The 23,120-nt window shown below is 40.2% G+C and overlaps 2 protein-coding genes across 3 annotated transcripts in view; one reads left to right on the forward strand and one right to left on the reverse strand.

Moving 5' to 3' along the window:
* The window catches only part of LOC138057258 (phospholipase B-like 1), a 38,721-nt gene extending 29,898 nt beyond the window's left edge, over window positions 1-8,823 (forward strand). The window contains exons 14-19 of the mRNA XM_068903301.1: window positions 1-66; window positions 600-642; window positions 4,093-4,202; window positions 5,387-5,449; window positions 6,193-6,249; window positions 8,502-8,823. The exon at window positions 1-66 is cut by the window's left edge and continues 39 nt beyond it. Coding sequence (XP_068759402.1) covers window positions 1-66; window positions 600-642; window positions 4,093-4,202; window positions 5,387-5,449; window positions 6,193-6,249; window positions 8,502-8,549 — 387 coding nt within the window. The 3' untranslated portion in view covers window positions 8,550-8,823. The remainder of the gene's footprint in view (window positions 67-599; window positions 643-4,092; window positions 4,203-5,386; window positions 5,450-6,192; window positions 6,250-8,501) is intronic.
* Window positions 8,824-10,029: 1,206 nt separating this feature from the next.
* The window catches only part of LOC138057260 (endosome/lysosome-associated apoptosis and autophagy regulator family member 2-like), a 62,357-nt gene continuing 49,266 nt past the window's right edge, over window positions 10,030-23,120 (reverse strand). Inside the window, exons 21-32 of one of the 2 annotated variants that reach the window (XM_068903303.1) lie at window positions 22,970-23,049; window positions 22,053-22,135; window positions 19,333-19,384; window positions 17,890-17,959; window positions 17,645-17,697; window positions 16,033-16,114; window positions 14,679-14,719; window positions 13,483-13,576; window positions 12,928-13,004; window positions 12,412-12,520; window positions 11,975-12,055; window positions 10,030-11,534 (exon numbers count right to left, since the gene is read on the reverse strand). In XM_068903303.1, coding sequence (XP_068759404.1) covers window positions 11,445-11,534; window positions 11,975-12,055; window positions 12,412-12,520; window positions 12,928-13,004; window positions 13,483-13,576; window positions 14,679-14,719; window positions 16,033-16,114; window positions 17,645-17,697; window positions 17,890-17,959; window positions 19,333-19,384; window positions 22,053-22,135; window positions 22,970-23,049 — 912 coding nt within the window. In that variant the 3' untranslated portion in view covers window positions 10,030-11,444. Of the gene's footprint in view, window positions 11,538-11,974; window positions 12,056-12,411; window positions 12,521-12,927; window positions 13,005-13,482; window positions 13,577-14,678; window positions 14,720-16,032; window positions 16,115-17,644; window positions 17,698-17,889; window positions 17,960-19,332; window positions 19,385-22,052; window positions 22,136-22,969; window positions 23,050-23,120 lie in introns of both variants that reach the window. The other variant, XM_068903302.1, reaches the window with a different exon arrangement.

A 23,120-nucleotide genomic window follows, 5' to 3' on the forward strand; every position in this document is an offset into this window, starting at 1 on the left:
CATGGATTATTGTATTCATACGAAATGTCTGTCAGAGCGGAAATATTCCGTAGAGATCAAGGAAAGGTATTGCGTAAAACATTAAAGGAATTTCGAAATCATGCTAAAGAAAATTCTTTTGTCAAAAAAAGGTTTTGTACGCATCCGACCCCCTGAGTTAACGCCCCCGCAATTGGTTTTATCAAAGTAGTTTTGTGTTTTCGTCCCCGGTGGTGCCATACGTACTTCCTTTATCTCAATTTTGGTAATGTGAAATTGTATCGTAATCGAGTCTCTCCTGTTAAATTAAAAACTTCCTGTAAAGAACTTGTTTGTTCATTTGTTTAAGAGTTTTACCATTAACAGTTGAATATAACAATTGGAAAGAGAACGGTAATTGAATAAACATGCGCAGGGAGTACTCTAAGAAACCATGGGGTTTATAGGATGAAGGTACTCCTGGGTAATGGAATAAACACGGTAAAAAGAAAACGGTTACCTTAATTTTACTTCCCCAGCGAACTCCTGTCCAGAAAAGCACGCAATTTAGATGCACATTTCCTTTATTATAGCAACATTTCCTTCTTTTTATAAAAGCGCTGATTTTTTTTCATTGTCAGGTCGTGGACATGTCAAGTATGAAACGAATACTGCGCTACAATGGTTTGTTTTTTCCTATCATTTTTGGTGATATTTTCCCTGTATTGCACTCACTTAAGGAGGCTCAAACTAGTGCCAACACTTTCAACAAACTCTGCTATATCTGGAGGGATAAAATCTACCCAACTGTTTCACGTAATCGCAAAGTTATGGTACAATATGAAACGCCAGTAACTGCTTAATAAGAGACACTCCTTGATTCAGAGATATCTTAAAATTTCCCGATTGTGAAGGTGCCTACGAATCCGCTCCAGTGTTTTTTTTCTTTCTTAACTTTGCAGAGAGTTTTATCTCAGCCTAATAATCACTTTCCAGCAATAAAAAATAGTGGTCACCGAGTAGAAGCATTGAAAGAAATTTTTGGGGTGTTTTTTTCTGGGGGGGGGGGGGGGAATTTCTTTTTTTGCCATGTTACCTAGTACGTCACTTTGACGATTGCATCTTGTTAACAATTATTGATGTTTAGTTTGGTATCATAACATTGCCGTTTGTAGAGTTTATCCTTCTAATAAGACATATCCTCCAAATTATTGAAACTGGTTTAGCCAGGCATTTTCTATGTTCTGACTTTAGGCCTAAGGATCAATTATGGCGCTTCACATGAGACAAATCGAATTAAAGTGGCTTTGTCACGCCAATCCTGTTGATTTTGTATAGTTTTACGAATTTGTCGCCACTATCCGGTATTCAACTTAACGTTAACCCAGAATTTACTTTTAAACAGCGCAAATAAAAGCTTCTGACAACGACTGTCTGTAGAGCATACATAATTTAAGTTACAGCAGGGTTCGTACGCGTCTTGAAAATCCTTGAAAACCCTTGAATTTTGAGAGTACATTTTCAAGGCCTTGAAAGTCCTTGAAAATCTCTGCTCTTCATTCCTGGTCCTTGAAAGTCCTTGAATTTTTTCTGACCCGCATAACTTCAGTAAAAATAATCAGCCACTCAAGTCAGCATGTCATAAAAACGCGACGAGCTGTGGGGTTGAGAATGGTTACCAGTGCCTTTGCATTATTGTCACACATCTACGTTACGGAAAATGAGCAAGAATTGTACTGTCAGACTATTTCCATGGGTAAATTCTTCGACGTAAATAAAAAAGAGGTCCTTGAAATTTCAAAATTTGGCCCTTGAAAGTCCTTGAAAAGTCCTTGAATTTTTGGTCTGAAAAAGTGTACGAACCCTGATACAGACAACGGAGATAAACGTTGAAAAACTGTAAGGCTGAACTGTTTTCAGAAAACTCAACTTGATTGCAATTCATTTTTATCTTCGATTTTGCCCATCCTTGCCTTCTTTTGTATTTGCTGTGTTACTGAAACCTTCCTTCGCTGTTTTGAGTAGTTATTATTTTTCTTTTGGCTTTATTTGGTTGCAATGGACGTTATTCTCGCGGCGGCCATATTGGCCATAGACAATAGATTTCGTACCCCGAGCCTCGAGTTGAAATGTTTGGGAACGAGTTTTGATCGGGCAAAACAAACGTTTTTAATTCTCGGGACTCAACATGGCCGCCGTGTGATTAATAATGGTAACTGAACTGAGTGAAGTGCAATTGGGTCTGAAATCATACGCATGCGCGCGTTTGATTTGAAATCACAAGTATGATCTCAGACCAAAATTGCACGACACGAACTTCAATTACCACTTTATTACGTTCATTTAGAAATCAGACAATCATTATTTATAGCAAAAATACAGGATTATAGTCAGTACCAACATTTTATTGATCCAGTTGGGAACAAAAGTTGCAAAATTCGACACACAATGAGTTTTCTTTGTCTTTCATTTTCCTGCAGTTTGATTGGTTACCTTGAACAAGCATTGAAATCTGATTGGCTGTTTTGCTTTAGTGCTCCTTTCTCATTGGCTGGGGAAATGGTGCGATTTAGAGCAAAAAATAACGCGATTTGGGAATAAATCGCACTGCTGAGAGCCAATCAGATTGCAAGGATCAGCAGTGATTTCCAATTGGATGTAATAGAGGCCCATATTCCAGTCGCTTGTGACACAACCCCTCATGAGAATTTGAGTCATATTGGAAAGCGCACCATGGAGTGAATTTGGACTAGTCGAGATGGGGCACTCCCACTCTATTTTTTTTTCAAACCCATCGTCCCCTCCCCTGAAACCATTTTTAGCTGGCCCCAGGGCTCTCTCAGTCTCCTCGTCCAAGGTGGCGGATCACAACGATCAGAGAAACACGTGGTCTGGATCTAGAGATGTGTAAAACTTCGAATTTAATTCGGGAACCAAATTTCATCGTTACGTTTAATCTAATAACTTATAATTTATTCACTGACCTTTTCTTTCCTTAAACGGTAACTTGTAGATTTTACTTTGTGTAACGCCAGGCGATGGAGAACCCCTTTGGGGCGAATGGGTGAAGTTCGTTTTGTAGAAAAATCCACGTTCGTTGTACGCTCGAGTTTAGAACGTTCGCTCCTTCTAAGACTCCATTTACACTAAAGCAAAAGTTTCCGGATTTGTGAGCAATTCTGATACCGGGTTCGTTTGGGTGTTCACACAAGACAAGACAAAATGCGGACTGCAGTCGAAGGCAATCCGAAGGCTCCTTTTTCAATAGCTTTTACCATTATTACGGGAGGGATGGACGCCAATCGAATATCGTCAAATGCACAACTTGTCTTAAGTAATACTGGTACTTATTTTACCGAATTGTATGCAAATGCTTTGAATTCAGAAGAGTTTTATTACGTAAACGGATTTGCGCGTTTTCAAGTAGGAGATATTTTCTTGGGAGGCATTTCAGTGAGATATTCTGGTCAGGTATCCAGTTGCTTGCATACCCTAATTTAAACTGTTATGAATCTGAATCTGACTTCGTTTAGTGAACAACTCACGAGTCCTGGAACTCTTACTCTCATTTAAGTATAGTCTGAGATGGATATTTGTTGGTCGATCAAAATTGAATGAAACGTCAAAATTATGATAATTATTGTTTCTGTTAAATTTCTCTTGTAAAGGTCGATATTTTACTCGGACCCGTTACACGAAAATTTTCATCAAAGGAGTTAGCGGTCCGCTCTTACGAACGGCCAACGATCAAAAGGTGCCGGAGCCATTTTTTTCTTTTCCGCACACCACAGCAGTTTGTTTGGAAACAAGCCACTGTACTCGAGCCGCACACTCGCCTTAACCCTTTCATTCCCAAGATCGAAACGTTCATTCTCCTAACTAATACCATAGGTTTCTTTGTTGGATGTTCATGAGAATTTGGTGTTATATCAATATCACACCTTAATCTGATAATTATCTTCTTTCTCAATACCTGTCTGACTGACGTTTCATTGAAATTATGAGGAGAATTTACATGCAGCGTTATGCTGATCACTTCTGTGAGTCAAAAGATGCTATCTCCCACTCGGAAATAGCGTATTACATTTATAGTCAGCGTTATCTCCTCATGCGGCTGTGTTGTTTTTGTCACAGATTATCCACATGATGTCTACTCCGACCACAATCCTTACAACTCGATTTGTGCTCGTGGTGATCTCCTCATTCCGTCAGACAGAAGTCCATCTGGATGTTACGACACAAAGGTAAAGCCCCTCGTACCAATTTATTTTTAGGATACTTCACCCACATGGTAAGATGCGAAAATAACCGCCAAAGACTTGGGACAGTGCAAAGTTATACTCTGAAATAACGTTTACGTGAACAGGTACAAAACACAAGTCTCAGGTCACAGGTATCTGTTTTACCAATACAGAAACAAACCTAAACATTCATTAAAGCTAACCTTAGGCGTAAAAACTCGTGTTTAGGTCTAGTTAGGCCTAAGGTTAGCTTAAATGAATGTTTAAGTTTGTTTCTGTATTGGTAAAACAGAGACCTTTGTACCTGCCGTGTCTACGTCGACATCCGGCGGACTTTAAGTCCGTTATATAAATCCTACAGTGCAGGAGAAATATTCGCGAAATATTTGGCGAACATCTGTATTTTTTGGAGCAGATTACAAGTGATATGATATGATTGACAGGATAGCACAGTTTTGACTGTCCCGCGCACTGCGGGCGCGGGTTCCGTATGTACGGGCGCAGAAAGATTTTTTGGGTCCACTCTTTGGACGGAGCTTAGCAACCGCCTCCTTTTGTCACGGACGTGACCTGGGCTCTAGTAATGTTAACTGACAAAATGGCGCTGTTTGTGAATTTTTTCGAGGAAAAGAATATCTCTCCGCTGCTTTGAATCCGCATCATCCAGGAGAATTATGCTTCAAAGTGTAAAAGGTGGCATAAAGCAAGTGTTTCAAGAGCAATAGACATTGTTTTATGGCTACAAACGTGAAGAATGTGGCGACGGGAAAAAAATTTTCTGCAAGCCGCAACGCGGCCTATGATGTGCACAGGCCTCATGCTGAACATCATCAAGTGTCCTTGTCCATCAGACTGCACCTAAACAAACAATGGTTGCGGTCACACTTGAGAGAAACACAGTGTAACCCTACTGTTGACACTACTGTGTAGTGTCAACTCTCTGGTGTTGTGAATCCTTAGGGGAACACTGAACAAAATGACTTTATTTAACACTAGTGCTAACTACCCGAATGCGACCGCAACCAATGTAGGATGTGAAATCTTGTACACTCAAATATGAAGTTCTTATTGAGCACAACTCATAGCTAGCCTTGAAGATTGGTGCTCGTGAAAAAATCTCTTTAGTATCGTATTTATCCCGCTCCATTCTCCCTGTGTATTATCTTTGGTTTGTTGTGTTTTCCTAGGTGACGGATTATTCAATGGCGAAGTCCTTAATGGCCGACGCCATTAGTGGTCCTACATATCAGGTAACGTGAAAAGTTGATACAAAAGCTGATACTGAATGAGAAACAATTTTTGGATAGCCTGTAGCGCAGGCGTTTTTTGACTAACGCTCGAACTTTCGTCGAAAGGCTGCAATATAGGAAGCGCAGCAAGAAGAGGTCGGGACTAGTGAAGAAGGGGTAGTCCTACTCTAGTGTTCTTTTCCCAAACCCATCCTCCCCTCCCCTGACACCATTTTTAGCTGGCCCCATTGCTCTCTCAATTTCTTCGTCCAAGATGGCGGATCACACCGATCATAGAAACAGCTATAAAAGCTGGTTTATTCAAAGAATGTCATATTACTGAGTTAAAATTTGTCGCACTACACCCTTACAGTCCTAATAGTGTTTTCGCGCATGTGACCAGTAGCCATATTTGCATACCAAAAGAAGAGAGGAAGAATTTTCATAAACATAGAGTTTAATTCCCAAGGTCCAGCGTGGCCGCGGTGACGTCACGTGAGCACACTCCATTGAGATGTATCTAGGTAGTTTCCAGATATCAGCATGGATTTCATAATCGTCCCAGCATAACCGTGTGAAGACGAATACAGCCTTTGTGAACAGTTAACGTAATAGAGAATAGTGTATTCAAAACAATAACTAAATAAATTGTATATAAGTGAAATCATTTGTAGGATTTTAGTCTCTTCTACTCATCCTCACATCATACATGGACTTATTTTATGGGAAGAAATTCTTCTCTATTTCCTTTCGTTTCGTTCAAGGGTTTACCAGTGTTTTGCTGGAGCAATTTCACATTTCCAAACAAGCACGTCGGTTTGGTAAGTTACACACGAGTTGCTTCGTCGCGAGATGTTTTGATGAATTTTTTCATCATTTATTTCTTCAACCTCGTCCCCAGGGTATTCTCGGCTTTCAATCCGTCATGTTGGAAGCCGAGAAGACCCTGGGGACGAGCCGCAGCTATTACAACTTCTCTTGGCAGTCTTGGGATTGGCTCAGAAAACAATGGACCAAAACAAACAAACAACCAGTCGACAGTTAGGGGTCCACAGGCAGGCTGAAATTTGCTCTATGCCAAAAAGCCCAAAAAAATTGTGAATGCCATTGGCTTTTTGCTAGCCTGCAGGCAGGCTCTTCCGCTGAAAATGGCGCGCGCTCGAAATATCCTCTTCCGTTAGTCACCAAGCCCTTATATTTCGACCACGCGCCATTTTCAACGGAAGAGGATATTTCGAGCGCGCGCCATTTTCAACGGAAGAGCCTGCTTGCAGGCTAGCTTTTTACAAAATATCAATAAAACTTGTGATTTAAGCTTATTTCTCGACAGGTGAAATAAGCTTGAAAAAGAACATTTCCATGGTTTTATGAAAAGCAGCAAACAAATGCTAACCAAAGTACAAACAAGCGTGACTTATTTATAACTGACCGTTTTCACAGATGCTCTGTCTTGTCATGATTATTTGAAATATTCTTCCATTTTATGTACCCTGCGAGCAGTCTCTTCCGATCTTCCTAGATAAGTCGGGAAGAGGAAAGTAGACTCTGCTCGCCCCCTCCACATTCTTTGATTTGCCGCTCATCCAAAGAATTGGATGAGTCAGTCCAGTTTCGACTTGTCAAACCTGTTTTTTAATTTTTGCGCATGATCAATCGCCACGCGTCATCAATATTTTGAAATTTACGACAGCGTGGCAATTTTAACTGTTAGAATTCCCATGAGTTTTTCCTATGTGTGTCGGTTACAGAAACTTGTGTGACAGAAACCTATAAATTTTTCAGTAAAAAAATGAAATGGCATTTTAAGAGTATGGACTATCTTGAATGAAATGATTCCTTGATTGTTGTGTGTTTGCCAGAGTTGTTGGAAAATATCCCGACTGTTTGTTTTCGTTTTGTGCTTTTGTGGCTACAGGTCACGCATGACTGACACCGAATACATTTAAATTTTTAACGCATGCTCAATGCGAAATGTGGAGGCTGCGAGCAGAGTCTACTTTCCTCTTCCCGAATTATCTAGGAAGATCGAAAGAGACTCTGCTTGCAGGGTAATTTTATGTAGCCCACTCATGCATCTATTTGTTACCTTTGCCGTCATGAGTCCTTTCGTTCCCCGATGATATCTCGGTCGTTGGCCAATTTGTCCTTGTCTCGTTGCGTTAGATAACTTACCTTAAAAATACCTCTTACTAATCGAGTTCGAGGGCCTTACTATAAATTACGGCCCGCGTTTTCCCCCGTAATTTACAGTGCGAACATGTAAGATATTTATTATATCTCTGCACAGGTGCCCCAAGGTCAGTGTGAGCATGGCCGACAAAAATATAAGGGATTTTGTATGGGAATCCCGATAAAAGCTTAAAACGATAATAATAGGAATAAAAATCTCAATTAAAAAGCCTAACCTTATCGCCATTGTAGGTAGCTTCCTTCCTGTGTGGTTATTTTCCAGATCCGATGCGATTTAAGCCATTTTTCAAAATCTCGGTTGTCAACGGTATAATAAAATCCTAAGTGGGATTGTATTATAACCGTTAACAACCCAGAAATTGAAAAATGGCTTAAATCGCGTGTAATCTGGAAGATAACCATACAGGAAGGAACCTACCCACAATGGCAATAAGGATGGGCTTCTTAATTGAGATTTTGTTTCATATAATTATCTTCTTAAGCTTTTTATCGGGATTCCCATGCAAATCCTTATATTTCTGTCGGCCATGCTCATATTGAGCTTGGGGTGCCTGTGATCTCTGTGGTAATTATCCGCGCGGGAAAGGAAACCAGATCGAAGGTTCAACCGCGATAAAGATCTAATGAACGATAAAACGTCTTGGCTTTTTAAAGTACTTGCTGCAAGATTCAAACAGTTTTACACGTTTATGCAACAGAAAAACTTGCTAGAGAATGTTTTATCGAAATTTCAAATTTAACGGGCCATACTGAGCTAGCCCTCTGCTGCCTTACTGTAGAATACGGCCCTCTAATTTAACCAATCACAGCGCGCGTACTATCTTAGGAGATAATAATCAAGTATAAGTCAGTCATAATCTTCCTTGTTTCTTTTATTTTTCAGCCTGACTGTTATAACTTTGATTTTGTGACACTGAAACCAACGATATGAAGGCGGCGTGGATTCTTAACGGAAAACAATTTAAACATTTTGAATTCAAATTCTTCTTTACATAAAAAATAGAATCGTAAAATGGTGTCGAAAATTTTTTAGACAAATGACTAGATAATTTTACCACAATTGCTTGTAATTTCGCAATCTTATTGGCAAAATTGCCTTTGCCGATAAGAGTCTAGACAACGCTGTTCGCGTCAATTTGTCACAAAATGTAATAGCCAATCAGGAACGCCCATTTTGGGAAATAAACCAATCATATTGCAAGAAAGTTTTAGACAGCGCTTGCTTTTTCTTTGTGTCGTGATTTGGTCACGCTCTGAAATAAGAGCTTTCTTTGGCGTTGAATATTGTGGTAAAAAACAAATCGAAAGTTGATCAGCATTGTCTGTACTCTTATCGACAACGATGTTCGTCTGCACAGAGGCCAAAATTTCTTGTGGACTCACTCGGCGACAACTGTGATGACCAATATCGTTGTCGATAAGAGTACCGACAACGCTGAACCACTTTCGATTTGTAAATTTTTTTTTGAAAACTGAGAAGCGCGGAAGGTCGCGGAACCATGAAATTTGTTTAGTAAGGACGCTTTCCTTTAGTCAGAACTGGCCGGCCAGACCCGTCGGGTTGCAAAGAAAATGCGACAATTTGAAGGAACACTTGCATGATTATCCCTCATATTCTTCTGGAGAAGTATATGTCATCCTCGAAGTTTGTGAGTTTGTCCTTCCAAATGCCCCGTATGGCCAGTCAGTTCTGTCAAAAGGAAGTACGCTCTGTCTCGGTTGGCAAATATTTACCTTCTCCGTAGGCTAGAATCCTAAACCCTCGAATCTGATTGGTTAATAGCTGGCTCGTAACCAGTCCACCTTTTTACGATATCCGCCACAGTACGAAATTTTTCCGGGCAAATCGCGGCAAATTGAATTGAGGAACAGAGGAAGAAACCTCCAACGAAACATTGGTCTTATTGTTCGCAAAGAAATATTTCGTGACAAGTGAAGCAAATACTATGCGCAACTTAAACGAAGAAACACATTGACAGCACGGACCAAAAAGATCTCTTCCGTCGTATCGATGGTCTGTGTCATGTTAAGCCAGTATCACGTCTCTGTTAAAGATCTTGCTAAGAAGAACCGAAGAAAATAGTCCTTTTTGCAGATACGGCGGCCATTTTGATTTCTATTTTTTCAAATAGCTATTATGGGATGCCCAGGGTGCAAATACATATTAATTGCCCCCTGAGCATCCCATAATGTCTTTCGAAACAACAGAAATCAAAATGGCCACCGTATCTGCGAAAAGGTATATGTCATGCCAATCATCATGCTCTCCCCAGGTTCTGTCATAAGACGCTCTCTCCAAGGGACCACCCGCTGACCAAAAAGCCGGATGACTGGGTACGAGATTGGCACCTTGCTTCTTAATGATGACAAAACCCAAAACCCAAAAACAGAAGCCAAAAGGAAACACCTCATTAGTATTACTGTGTATTCTCAACAATAACAAAAAACTATTGCCTCAACTAATCAAAGCAAAGAAAAACAGGCTCAAACAACAGCTTACGCAGAACAACACCAGACATTCTATTTCCTTTTTATCATTACATCCAATCAATTGCTTAAATTTTAAATACTCCAACAAATCGACCCCCGTAAATCTCTAAAGTCAAAGGTAAAACCGTGAAATTTACATGGCTTTTTTACAAACTTAGCACTGGTCCTACTTCCTACTTTATGGTTGGGATCAAGACAGGTAATGAGAAATAAAGCAGCTAAAGGTGTGATCTAGATATAACATATAACAAAAACGAAATCTGAGGTACTAGTTAGGAGAATGAAATATTCGATCTTGGGAATAAACAGGTTAAGAGGTCAAAGGAAAAGACGCATTCCTGGTTCATTTACAGCACAATTTTTGTACTCTATCAGACGCCCTAAAAGAAGCTCTTCTTGCTGTATGATTGGGCAGTTTACTCACCAAAGAATACATATTTATTGAAAGGGTCACAGCCCTGGGATTCTAGCTGTAAATGAATAAAATTCTTATTCAATTAGAATAACTTTAGACCAGCCCCAAATAACTATGTAATAATTCCAAACTAGAAGGGAACATCGTGCGCAAAGTTGTAGTTCTTAATACTAGATTAAATGAAAATCGAAACTGACCAACGTCGTTACCAGGGCTTTTCTTCACCGAGAGTAGGGAGGGCGGGTGGGCGAAGGAAAGCCCTGGAAACGAGTTTGAAAAGTGACCATGAAGCACTGTTTTTTTACCAATAGGTTAAGACTCCAGCCTGCAGTTGTAAAGAGTTGCGAAACTAAGGAACTAAATTACATTTTAATTGCCCGTTTCGCGAAAGCCCCGACAACTTTAAGAGTCCGAAAAGCCATTTGTGCAACGGCTATCGACTAGTTTTTCAAAGATCATCCTTTAGCATGTTTCCAAGATACCTAAAAACAAAATAACAGTGAAAAATGATGACTTGAAACCTCTCCCGTCAAGACACAAGGAGGGGATTGTGACTCCCGAAAAGTTTCGGGACTCTCGGGAGACGGGCACCTGGCAATTACGACGGTAAGTTAGCGTGGAAATGGTATTTATCGCTTCCTTTCGGGTCTTTTCAATCGGGTGACAAAAAAGCAATTTGTTTTTCTTCTCGTTTTTGGCAAAGAATGTGTGCTTTTTTCTTTAACAACGCGATTGGATAAATCTCGAAAAGGCTCATTTCTACAATTTGTTTACATTTTTACGAGTTAAAGTCCTTGTTACTCAAGTTTACATTCCTAAATATGCAAATGAGGCAGAGTACGAGCTTATGCTATATAACTGGCCGATGATTGTTACAGCATTCCTGCAGCTTTTTCTTAGTGTGGGAGGCTTAGCGTCGATTTAGTTGAAGTCATCATCGTGTGCTTCTTTGCCCGTCTCAAGGTGCACCGAATCAAAGTACTCCTCCTCATCGTCATCAAATGTCACTTTCTCCTAGGAAAAAACAATAAACACTATAGAGAACGCCCAAATATTCTTTTGCTTTAATCACAGTATTTTCGAGTTTATGTAACTTGATCATTTCCCAGTTGGGTATCTATTCGCTTGTGAGTAATATATTGTATTATTTATTGGTTCAACTTCAACTCACAAGTGACCAGCTCCCACCAGTGCAACGCAATCGCAGGGTCTAACAAAAGCAATGAAGTTTCTATAAAAACAGCCTCATTTTCATTCATAAGCCAGGTAACTAAGCACATTAAAGATACAATATATTTCAGTGCTGCTTATATCCAGGAGAAATCGATTCTGGGTCGTGCGAGTCACGTCGATTCCATAAAGGGTATGTGATACTGTCTCGGCTTGGATCCTTCAATGGTCGGTTAATATCTTCCTTTTACTGTATTACTGTCCGTATTTGTTTGCATTACCTTTCTCTTTCCGCCGCTAGCCATATCTCGGATTTTCTTGAGAATCTTTTTGCCACGGTCCTGCCCAATCCTGAATTGAACCTGCGTAGATTGCATTCAAAAGCAAGCAGTCAATTCACCGTCTGATAATAGATTTTTTTTTTTGCAAAAAATATTAATAAGATTTTCCGTTTCGCCACCTTGTTGAGTGTTAAAGAGAAACTCTTCCCAAACAACGAAATAACTTCCTTCGCAAGCACTAAGTTAAGCCCCGCAAATGGCATGGAAAATTGGTCTTGAAAAGCCCCGGGGGAACTGACTCCAAAGTGTACTTCACTCATTTCACGTCACCCTGGAAGCGTCAAATTAAGTATCGCAGCAGATTGCTCTTGATGATGTCTCTCATTATTTTAAGCGATGTCTTATGCGGTTCCGTTTAAAAGTAATCACGTCATTACCTCTTCATCATCTTCTTCATCTTCGTCCACAACACACCTCTCCACCGCAGGTAGTTCGCCTGGCTTATCACTGCTATTCTGTACAAGGCGATGATACTTGTATGTCAGCCTATAAAGATAAAGCAGGATTAAAAAGACTGACATTAAAGCACAATGAACTTAAGGGATGGATTTTACGATCAACGAATAGACCAAGCAAAATGCACAACCTCAGAAGGGTTTTTTGCTACCGGTACCCTTTGCTGGAAACAAAAGCACTCGATTACTTAATTATACTTTCATTGTAAGTATAGACCAGCCTAAGACTAAACTCTGTCAGGTTCTCATGCGAAGAATAACAAAAAAATTGCTAAGTATAACCGTAAGCGCCCAAGTGTCAACTCCAGCGTGGGCTATTTCCAAGTGAAACGAAAACTGAAAAGGAGAGGGGGAAGGGGGTCTCGTACCCGTACCATTAAAGGGCCTTGGGACAAAAGGGACAAATGGCCAACTGATGGATACAGCGAGTTCACATACTTCCTGTTCTTGTACCACAGTCCAAACATGGTGCAAATCATGAGAACAAGAAGAGCAGCGATCACAGCAATACCAATCTGCAACACAACAAACAATAATTATTTGTATCGTATTAAAGTTTGCTGTGTAAGAGTCTTTGACTGTCATGCGCAGAAGAGCGAGTTGTTTACAGCATGGGACTCTTTAGATACGAACTCTGTGCACTGTGAGTATAGCAGTATAGAAGGAAAATAATTGTCACCTGAAGGGAGCATAAGCACGTGACGTTTTTGAGCCACTGACGGAAACCGGAGGTAAGCTGTTTGCCTTTTTAACTTGCCTTGACACTACCACATCTCTATTTTTACGTATCTTTTCACTATCAAAGACTATTGTTTTACAAACCTGGGAGAGACTACTGTCCTCGCGTGCGAAATGTTCACTTCCGGTTTTGTGTCCGTGGATCAAAAAGGCCCCAAGTGAAATGGCGATGACCCTTTACAAAAGGGAGAGTTGGATCGCATCTCCAACTGGTCACATTCACAGCAAATAAAGAGACGAAAAAACGACACACACCTTGAAGTTTTTCATGGCTGCGCCAATTGATTGCTCAAGAATGCTGCACTCGGTTACCACTGGACCAGGCTTCTTGACTCCATCACGGCACAATCTGAAAACGAAACACAGGGACACAGTTGAATTGGAACGAATCGACACCGTCAATGATTTATTACAGGAAAAAAGTTACTTCAAACTGAACTTATGAAGCAAAGCTAGAGAACTGGGACGAACAGGTCATGAAAAGCTATACAATGGTAATCAGCTTCATTATGATAATGTATGCAGTACAGGCAGCTTGGGGCAGTTGGTTGAGCATCCGATCACCATGCGGAGGTCACGGGTTCCGAAAAAATGCGGCCGGACTAACACTTGGGATCTTTAAAAAACTGAGGAAAGAGTGCTGCCTTCGCAATGAAATCCGCAATTGGTTAGACTTTCAAGTCTTCTCGGATAAGGACTATAAACTGTAGGTCCTGTCTCACAACCCTTGAATGTTCATAATCCCATACAAGACTATCCAAATGATACGACCCGAAAATGTCTCGATCCGTTCAAATCGAGAACACGTCAACACCAATAAACTCATTTGTCAACCCAACGAATGCGTTTCATTTTGAGAGGTGATCATGCGGCTTTATTCCACGAATCGAACGACCCGTAGGATTCGCGAACCAATTTCACGACGCGAGCAGATTCGACGACGTCCGTGCGTATCAACAAATAAGAAAAAAACATCAGAAAAACTCAGTAAGATGTCGTCTCAACTAATCTATCTCATTATTAGAGATCATCAAGCCACTTCATCCCACGAATCGAACGACACGATTCAAACAAATTCTCGGTTTTCACATGACGTCACGACCGCCATGTTGGTGCCCTAAACAAATAAAAGGCGGCCATGTTGGTGCCCCGACCAAATCCTCCGGGAATTGAACTCTATTATTATGCAAACGCTTCCTTTTGTTTTCGTTGAAAAACATGGCTGTTGATCACGTGAGTGAAAACCAACAATTCGAAGACGGGATGCAAGGCCCTTTTACGCCTATTAACCATTCCGTGTATTTGACAAACCTCTAAAACCCTGTGGGACGTCAACGCACTAACTACCAGAAACATTTTTCCCTCGAAGGAACCTGTAATTACTTGATGGCAACTTTCTTCAGAAGAGCTGACAAAGCACTGATTAACGCATTTTGATAAGTCATACTCACTTTGGCTCATTCCAAACGTAAGTAGTGGTTTTATTTCCTCCCTAGAGAAGATCAATGCAAGTTTCGTTAATCATAACAGAAAATACTCTTCCTACGTAGTGTCCGTCCCAATGAAATAAGTCCAAGAAAAAGTGTACAAGGAAGCCAGGTCACTCTTAGACTACGAGTAGCTTTGCAAGAGAATGTGCTTCGTTTACGCGAAGTCGAAGTTCACGTGACCCCTAAATGTAGTGCATACGTTTGTCACGCGATCCAGCCCAGCTGCAGGTTTCCTATCATCTGGCCTCCTAAAATGACCGCTGGAACCTCCACTCTTACAGCAGAATAAGTTTAGGTGCTGGAAATAATGTTTCCAAAAAAATTGTTTTAAAGAAGTGTTTATATCAGGAAAAATAAATTCTAAAATCAGACTGAACTGATTAGAGTGTAATGTGAAGTGCTCAGTATCTATACATATGAAACACGCGGGCATTAGCCCTACGAATGGAAATGGACCCCCACAAGGACAGAGAAAAACTCTGCCCCGGGTGGGAATTGAACCCACGACCTTCGGGTTACATACATCACCGCTGCTCTACCGAATGAGCTACAAGGTCAGACGGGAGCCTTTTTTCACTTTTAAATTTCGCGGGCACCGCCATCTTGAGGCGTGATAGGGTTGCCCTATTGTTCTGACACAAAGATCTTTTGTGTAATAACAAAGAGCAACCGCAACACGACACACTTATTCAAGATGGCGGCACCCGAGAAATTTGAAAACAAAAATTTACGATTCTAAAACTTATTTATTTCGGGTGTTATTTTTTTCTGTCAAGGTCATTTCCTGTAATTTAACGTTATTTTTTGTTGAAGTGAAGGTTCCCTCGAAGTCACTGACACGTCTTTTGACGACAATAGATGATGCGCGAGTCAAAGATGCAGTGGAAACCGACGCTGTTTTCATCATCGGCCGCTCAACCGTGAACTTATAGGCGCCAATTACGGCATCACACTTATCGGAAAAGATTGATTCCCCTTGAAAATGTTTCCGTCGTCCCTTTTCTGCTTTTTTAAATCCCATTTAAAGAGTGATATACAAGATTAGCGGACTTGGGGGCTTTCTCACGAACCAAATCAAGTAAAATAAATAAATATTTCGGTCAAATTTGAAGGAAGGTGTAAATAAAACAGAAAATACAGGGATGGGCAAAATTGAAGATAAAAATAGATTTCGATTTGAGTTTAAAAACATTTTTTGTAAACTGTTCAGCGTAACAGTTTTTCAAAGCTTATATCTGTCGTTTGTACCTTAAAATATTCATGCCCGATACCCCAAACATATGAGCCTGCTCACAGGCTAAGCATCGTTACATACCACACAAGAAGACTCAACTTTAGTGTAATCTAACTCCGAGCAGACAGGGCACGCATACTTGGTGCGCATTAACATCTCGAACCTAGAACAAGTGAAAGAAATTAGTAGAGGCAATCATTCTCCGGATGTAGTTGAAGAGCGGATGAAGAAGACCCTGTTAAGGCCTGTTTAAACGGTTTCAACATTTGACCAACATTCATTCAACAAAAGTTGAACGGATGATGGGCAAATGTTGGACGCAAAAACAAAGTTGTACCGAGGCCGTTCAAACGGTTCCAACATTGCGCCAACATTGCGCCAACCAAAGAACTGACACTTTCGCGAAAATTGATTGCGAGGAACTAAGAACTAGAAACCAGCCTCTCTCGTCCAGATAAACTACACCATCGCCCGGTTGTTCAAAAGCCGATTAACGCTAATCACAGATTAACAATTAACCATGGAGTTTACTTCTTTGCTCCTAAATGCTGTTCAACGCTGATTTTCGGCAAAGCCTTTCATTAGAAGAAGTCAATCTTGAAAGGCAAAAGTAAGCAAAAGAAACTCACCAAAAAGTTGAAAACGTGAAACCGTTTTGGCAAAAGTTTACGCTAATCCTGGGTTAAGTTAATCGGCTTTCGAGCAACCGGGCCCATATTGACTTTTGCGGTCTGATGTGAGCATGCGTGTGTTTTACAATTGTTGAACAGACTGTTCAAAGGGCTTCAACACCATTCAACATTTTCGAGAACAAAGGAAAAGTTGAATCGATGTTGAATGAAAGTCTAAACCGATTTAAACTTGATTCAACACGCTTTCCACAAGCTTTCAACATTTTTTACCCTTTCAACAATGTTGGACGACCTGTTCAAACACACCGAACATTTGGTTCAACAAAGTGTTGAAAACATGTTGAAGCAAATGTTGAAACAATTTAAACGCGCCTTTACAATCGAATCAAAGCATGTGATTTTTTTGTTAATGTCGCGGTGCGTGAGTTGGCAACGCAGCACTTTGGTATCAACTAGGTTGACAACGTAAATTGACCGCTGAAAAAAGATTAATGTAATTGACGTACCTATGTCAGGGAAATCACGAAACTATGGATATTTACGTAATTCTAAGGCAGTTCTCAACGAATTCTTGTAAATTACAGAAATTCGTCTACAGCCCGTGATGGCATTTTATGACTTCAGTTATGTGTTGAAATGGGAAATCCTGTGTTTAAGGTGCCATAAGTTACATCTTATCCTGCCAATCAAAATTCTGTTATAAGAAAAAATTTAACGGTGCCGTTTTTGAAATATAAGCGCTTAAAGCTGAAATTAAGGGTGTTTTTAGCAGGTCATAGTATTGCTATGGTAACCTATTGTGTCACAAAAATAATACCAACATGTTCACCAGTGATCGGGCAGTTTTTTGATACCATGATTGTAGCATCAACTGTTGAAGAGTGGCTATAATGACACATCAAAGTCTAAGTCATGGAATGTGTTGGAAACTGTTTTGAGCCACTTTAAATGGTATGATAGCTCATATACCATGATGGCGAAGCCAATTGGAATTCTAGAATTGCACTGTCCAACGATCTAGCTTTTAATACAATAATTAAGTGTATAACATGGTTTCTCACCGGCAACCATCACAGGTTCCATCGGGGCATTTACTCGGCAGATTCAGCTCCCCCTGGAAAAACGGAAATTACTTTTCAGCATGATTTGAGTCGCTCATTTTCTCTCGATCTAATTCACAACCTTTCCTTCACATACAACGCCGTTAAAAGTTCGACTGACTAAAAGAGTAGAGTCTGAGAGGAAACAAATAGATACAGGTCAAGGGTCAATCACTGCCATTGTTAAAGAAAAAAGTGATCTTCACCTTTTCAACAAAAGAGTCACAAAGCAGGGTCACCCAAACCGAGCGACCATTAGGGCAGGCCTGAGTAAAGCTGGAAAACAAACAAAACATTGACAACGTTATTTCAAGAGTTAAATTACCACATTTTACCCAACATGATTCGGACGGCATTCATTCGAGAAACAACGCATGTTCGTTTCCGCCATTTGAACTTTTTGTATTCTAAGTTGGAACATTTTTGTGAAAAAACCCTAAAGACGAATGAAACCTTGTATGTTGGCAACACTCGGAAAAAATCTCAGTGCTCCTGTGTATTACTCGGACACTCTGTCACTGCGCAAAGCGAGACTCGTGGAACAGTGATGTATGATAGTTTGTGGTTGTCGTGTCGAATTTACGACAAATGTTCTCTTTGTTGAGAAAAACCTCACAAACCAAATACAACCGTGAATCCTTAATGTTTTCCCTTTTTTTCGGGGTCTTTCTGCATGTACCGTAAAGCATTGTATTATTGGTCACTTGGGACTAGTTTCTATTTGGAGTTGTTTTGTTTTCTGTCTTTTGTTTTACGTAATCTGTGCTTCGGTACCTGCAGAGGGAACCTTTTTTCGACCGGTCTAAACCGGTTTTTTGCTGCGTCAATACCAGTCTCTGCATTCCCGCTCCGACATGGTAAAACAACAAGGGAAATTTTTCAACGAATGAGCCATCACCAACAATCATCCATATCTTTGATGAGGACTTGAAGTGCCCCAAACCTCAATTATTTTCATTGCTGAAAATATAATCTTTACTAGAGATTAGGTTCTCCACCTAAGGCAGTCCTTTATCTCATGGCCGAGCTAGTGAGAGGCATGGGTCTAGCTCAATGATGACGTCACAAACTACTTGACAATGAAACAGCTCGAATGTTAACATTTCTTTCTTTCAAAACTGAAATGAAACACAGAATGTGACGCCACCTCAGGGAGATAAGACCCATGCATGCCTCTCGACATGGGAGAGAGATGACCTTGGCCGTGGGCAAACGACTGCCCATGTTATCAACTTCAAACACCTTGTGCGGGACTGTTTGAAGATTAACAGCAAGGAGTCAACGTAAAAGAAATTAATAAGAACAATTATTAATCTGCTAGCTTTCCACCAATGTCGCATAGGATTGAATTTTCGATTCAACGACAAGTGGGTTTAGCTAGTTAGTTTTCTACTCCGCTTCAAAAGGTTTTTTCCTGGGTACTGACAGATTTTTCCCCTCTCATCAAAAACCAACATTCGATTATCGTTATCATCGTCAACATCATCGACATTGACATCGTCATCGTCAACGTCAACATCATCGACATTGACATGGTCTCCTTATCATCGTTATTGCCGTCGTCGTCGTTATCATTATCATCACCGACATCGTCATCGTCGTCATCATCATTATTATGATCATCGTCATTCATCATAATTATGCTTCACCTTCTGCCATGGTACTTGAACAGGAAGAAATTTGAGGTGTTAGTCACCGGACCTTGACAAAAACAAAAACAACGCTCGGTTAGGAAGTGCTTTTTCCGGACAAACCGAATAACGGTTACAAACCAAACATCAAACTTAAAAACAAAAATTCAGTACAAATATTAATCGCCTGCATCACCAGATCACAGCTATTTTAGATAGTTACAGACCACGAAACTTGACAATAATTCAATTTTAGCTACTAACAGGCGTTGTATGTATATCACAAAAACAATGAAAAACGTCTTATTCTTTAACGCTACACATTTCACCGAATCTCGCAGCTCTTCAGGAACAAAGCAATGCAAAGAAAAGGTATAAGATTCCGTTCTTCATAGTTTCTAATATCTTAATTTGACACAAGAAGTTCACTTTTTCCTACATTGTCCACAATATTGTATTACGTATAATGTATAATAATGTATTTTATGAATGTAATAGGAACTTGTCAGAAATTAGCAGGAGGTAGACTGAGTGGAAAACAGGGGAGGGTCACAGTTTCTTTAGCCCTTCAAAAGGGAGGGCCATGAAAAAAATTGACAGCAAAAGAGGGAGGGTCACGAAATTAAGCTATTGTGATCATAAAGGGATGCTTCAGTTTTAATATTATAACTAAACACGAAATATTTCCTGCCATAGGAACAAGTCAAGCTATTGAACCATTTTGCTTGTGCCACTGTATAACAAATTTGGAGCCATTATTTATCGGGGGAGGGGGGAACAGAATTTTAGGATGAGTTCGAGGGAAGGGTCAAGACATTTTAATCCCTTGCCTAGAGAGGGTCACTTTATTTCCGCCGCTTTACTGAAAATCTTTGAACCCGCCGCCCCCCTCTCCCCAGTTGCTAAATTATGACAAGACCCTCACTACTTTATTTTAGATAGTTGCAGGAGAAGAATTCTTAGGTTTCTACAACACTGATGTAAATGTATAATTAAACATGCAGTGAGTGTGTGCAAGTCGAGAATGCAGAATACGCAGGCAACAAGTTTACCTTTCCGGTTAAACTGCGATCAGGCGTACTTTTCTTTAGAAAGGGCGGAAAGTAGGCCTGATACAAGTTCTTAACGAGTCGTCTGCCGCTGCCCAGAATCTGGACTTGCGATTAGTTACAGAATAGCAAATTTATAAATATATATATATCTAAGACAGAACTTTATTCAACTAAGAACATACCTTCTTACATAGAAATTAGATAAGTAGCTAATTAATTCACTAGTCATCATATCCGCAGTTCATATATGATTCATTTCATATACCATTTCATCATTAATTCACTAGTGTGATGATCTGATCTACGTGTGAAATAAAGATTCTACAGAGCAATTGTTGGCGGTTACTGAAATTTGTTAAGTAAAACTTACTCTCGTGGCGGCATTTAGAAATGAGTTCTGTTCTTTTGTTTAATAAAGACAGCTTTATATGGCTATATATGGCCGCCGAGAACGATTTGAACACGATGTTTACAGCTGCTGTTGGTTCGTCTTCAAAATTAACTAAAAGCCTTTAGTGGAGAGAGAATGCATCCGCAAAATAGTTTGCCGACATGAAAACGTTTTGGTTGTACTTCCTACGACAATTGGGAATAGGGAAGACATTTGTTTACAAACATTGCTTTTAATATTCAAATGTCCCAAACACAGGAACAAAAGACCGTTTCTTTCGACAGCCAACGAGGCCCTTGTTTTCACAATAATAATAGGTGACGTCAACGATATTTTCCCTATAGTGTTATTTATCTATCCCGAACGTTCACTTCAAAACGTTTGTAGTTGCGGTAAAGTCCACAAAAATAGCTGAATTGTGGAATAAGTGCTGAAGCCACAATTGCGTATTCGACATTGTTTAGGGAAGGGCTTTCCGCTGAAAGGTTTAGTGACACTTCTTACAAAATGATAATTGACCAACTCCTATTGCTGCTGCTGCAAAACTACACTTTCTAGTATGTTTTACTGAGTACTATTTTACCAGAAGCACACGATCATGAAGCGTCAAACTCTGGTTTAGAGCTGCGGTTTTTTTTTAAGTCCAAAAATGTCCTTATTTGGATGTAACATAGCTCGTGCATTTTGCCGCGCGTGCAGCTTCGATCTTATTTTTGTCCATATTTGGGCATAAAATTGGTGTCGTAAAATCCCAAGCTTTGTTCCAAGGAAAAGTTACACGCTTCAAGATCATGTGCTTCTGGCATCTTAAATTCGAGTTTAAATAAAGTTTATCGTACAGTATCTCCACACTCTTGATTGCATTCCTTGCATGATGGTTTGGGTAGAGGAATCGCACCAAATGTCAAGCGACATTTGCAGAAATAGCTACATTTGTATGAATGAAGTCTGACTTTGCTGACATTTCGGCTGGAGTTCTACTTTGTTGGTGTTTTCCCTTGATTTGCAACGTGCGGGTTATTTCCGGTAAAATCTGATTGGCTCACGTTTATAGCATGCCACAAGATGACATCACTCTTAACAGGTGGGTGGCAGACGACTGGTTAAGAAATAGTATCAGGTGTACTTTTACCCCGTCTTTAAACAAAAAATATGTTTAATGTAGGTTCAAGTTTTTGAGGTCACGGACTACAAAGGCATGGACCAAAACTGTTGTTTGTCAATAGTAAGCAAAGCCATTCTGCACCAAGTCTTTTAAAAACATCTTCAGAGTAAAAAAACGTTTGTTATCTCACCTCCTTCATCGGCAAACACTGAACGTTTATCTGTGGAGTTGTCATCAATATCCTCGTAGACCCCCAGAAGATGTTCACCCAAACTAAAAAAGAGAAACAAAAGCCTCTTAGCCAAGATTCTCGTTACGCAAATTTTAGATGTATCGCTTTCTGTAGACCCGATTTAAGCACTCGCTACAAGTTGTAGTGTTTACCTGTGATCAGCTGTAACAGAAAGTTGTGGCTGATTTAAAAGTTGCTACCTTGTCACTGACTTGTCACCATACAGTTCGTCGTTTGGTGCGTGACTGCCCCAGTGGATGTTGAGGGCCTCGCGTAGCATTCTTGTGTATGTTCCATTGAGAGATTTTTCCTGGTCTACAGACATAGCCCAGCTTTCACAGCCATATAACAGGAATGATTCCACTGTGGCTATGAAGAACCTCTTTTTCAGATCTGATTTCATTTTGGAATATCATATTCTTGACATACCCTTGAGTGCTTTCCAGGCCTGAGCTTTTCTAATTGCGATATCTTATAACAGCTATCGACCCATGACCCGAGGTACTCAAGTCATCTTTCCATTCTAGCTCAGTTCCATCTTGAGTGTGTAATGGTTCTGGGTCCTCGATGTCGTAGGCTATAGATTTCGTTTTCAGACCATTAAGACGTTAATTAACACGTTAATAGTAATGTGGTCACGCCAACCTTCCAAGATGAATACCAATAATTACACTTCTATTAGTCCACAGATTAAGTTTCAATTTTACAATATTATTATTCCCAACCGTGGACGATTTCCTAACGTTCCGAGCCCCCCCCCCCCAAAAAAAAAACAACCGTAAAGACCGGGGGGGGGGGGGGGAGCATCATGCACCAGATAATCAACTCTGCCTCTTTACGTGAAAGTCAGTATTTTACTGTTTTACTGCACCAACCTCATTGCCTGAGTGGTGATGACATGGGGATCTGGAATAACAGTCATTCGGCAAACTGGTGATGTCAGATTAAACACTTCCTGCAAAGAGGGTAAAGTTTGAGAGTTTGAGATAGATATCAATATTGAGTCATTTTTCTTTTAGATGGTGA

This window comes from Montipora capricornis, chromosome 7 (genome assembly GCF_036669925.1).
Source record: "Montipora capricornis isolate CH-2021 chromosome 7, ASM3666992v2, whole genome shotgun sequence".
NCBI lineage: Eukaryota > Metazoa > Cnidaria > Anthozoa > Scleractinia > Acroporidae > Montipora > Montipora capricornis.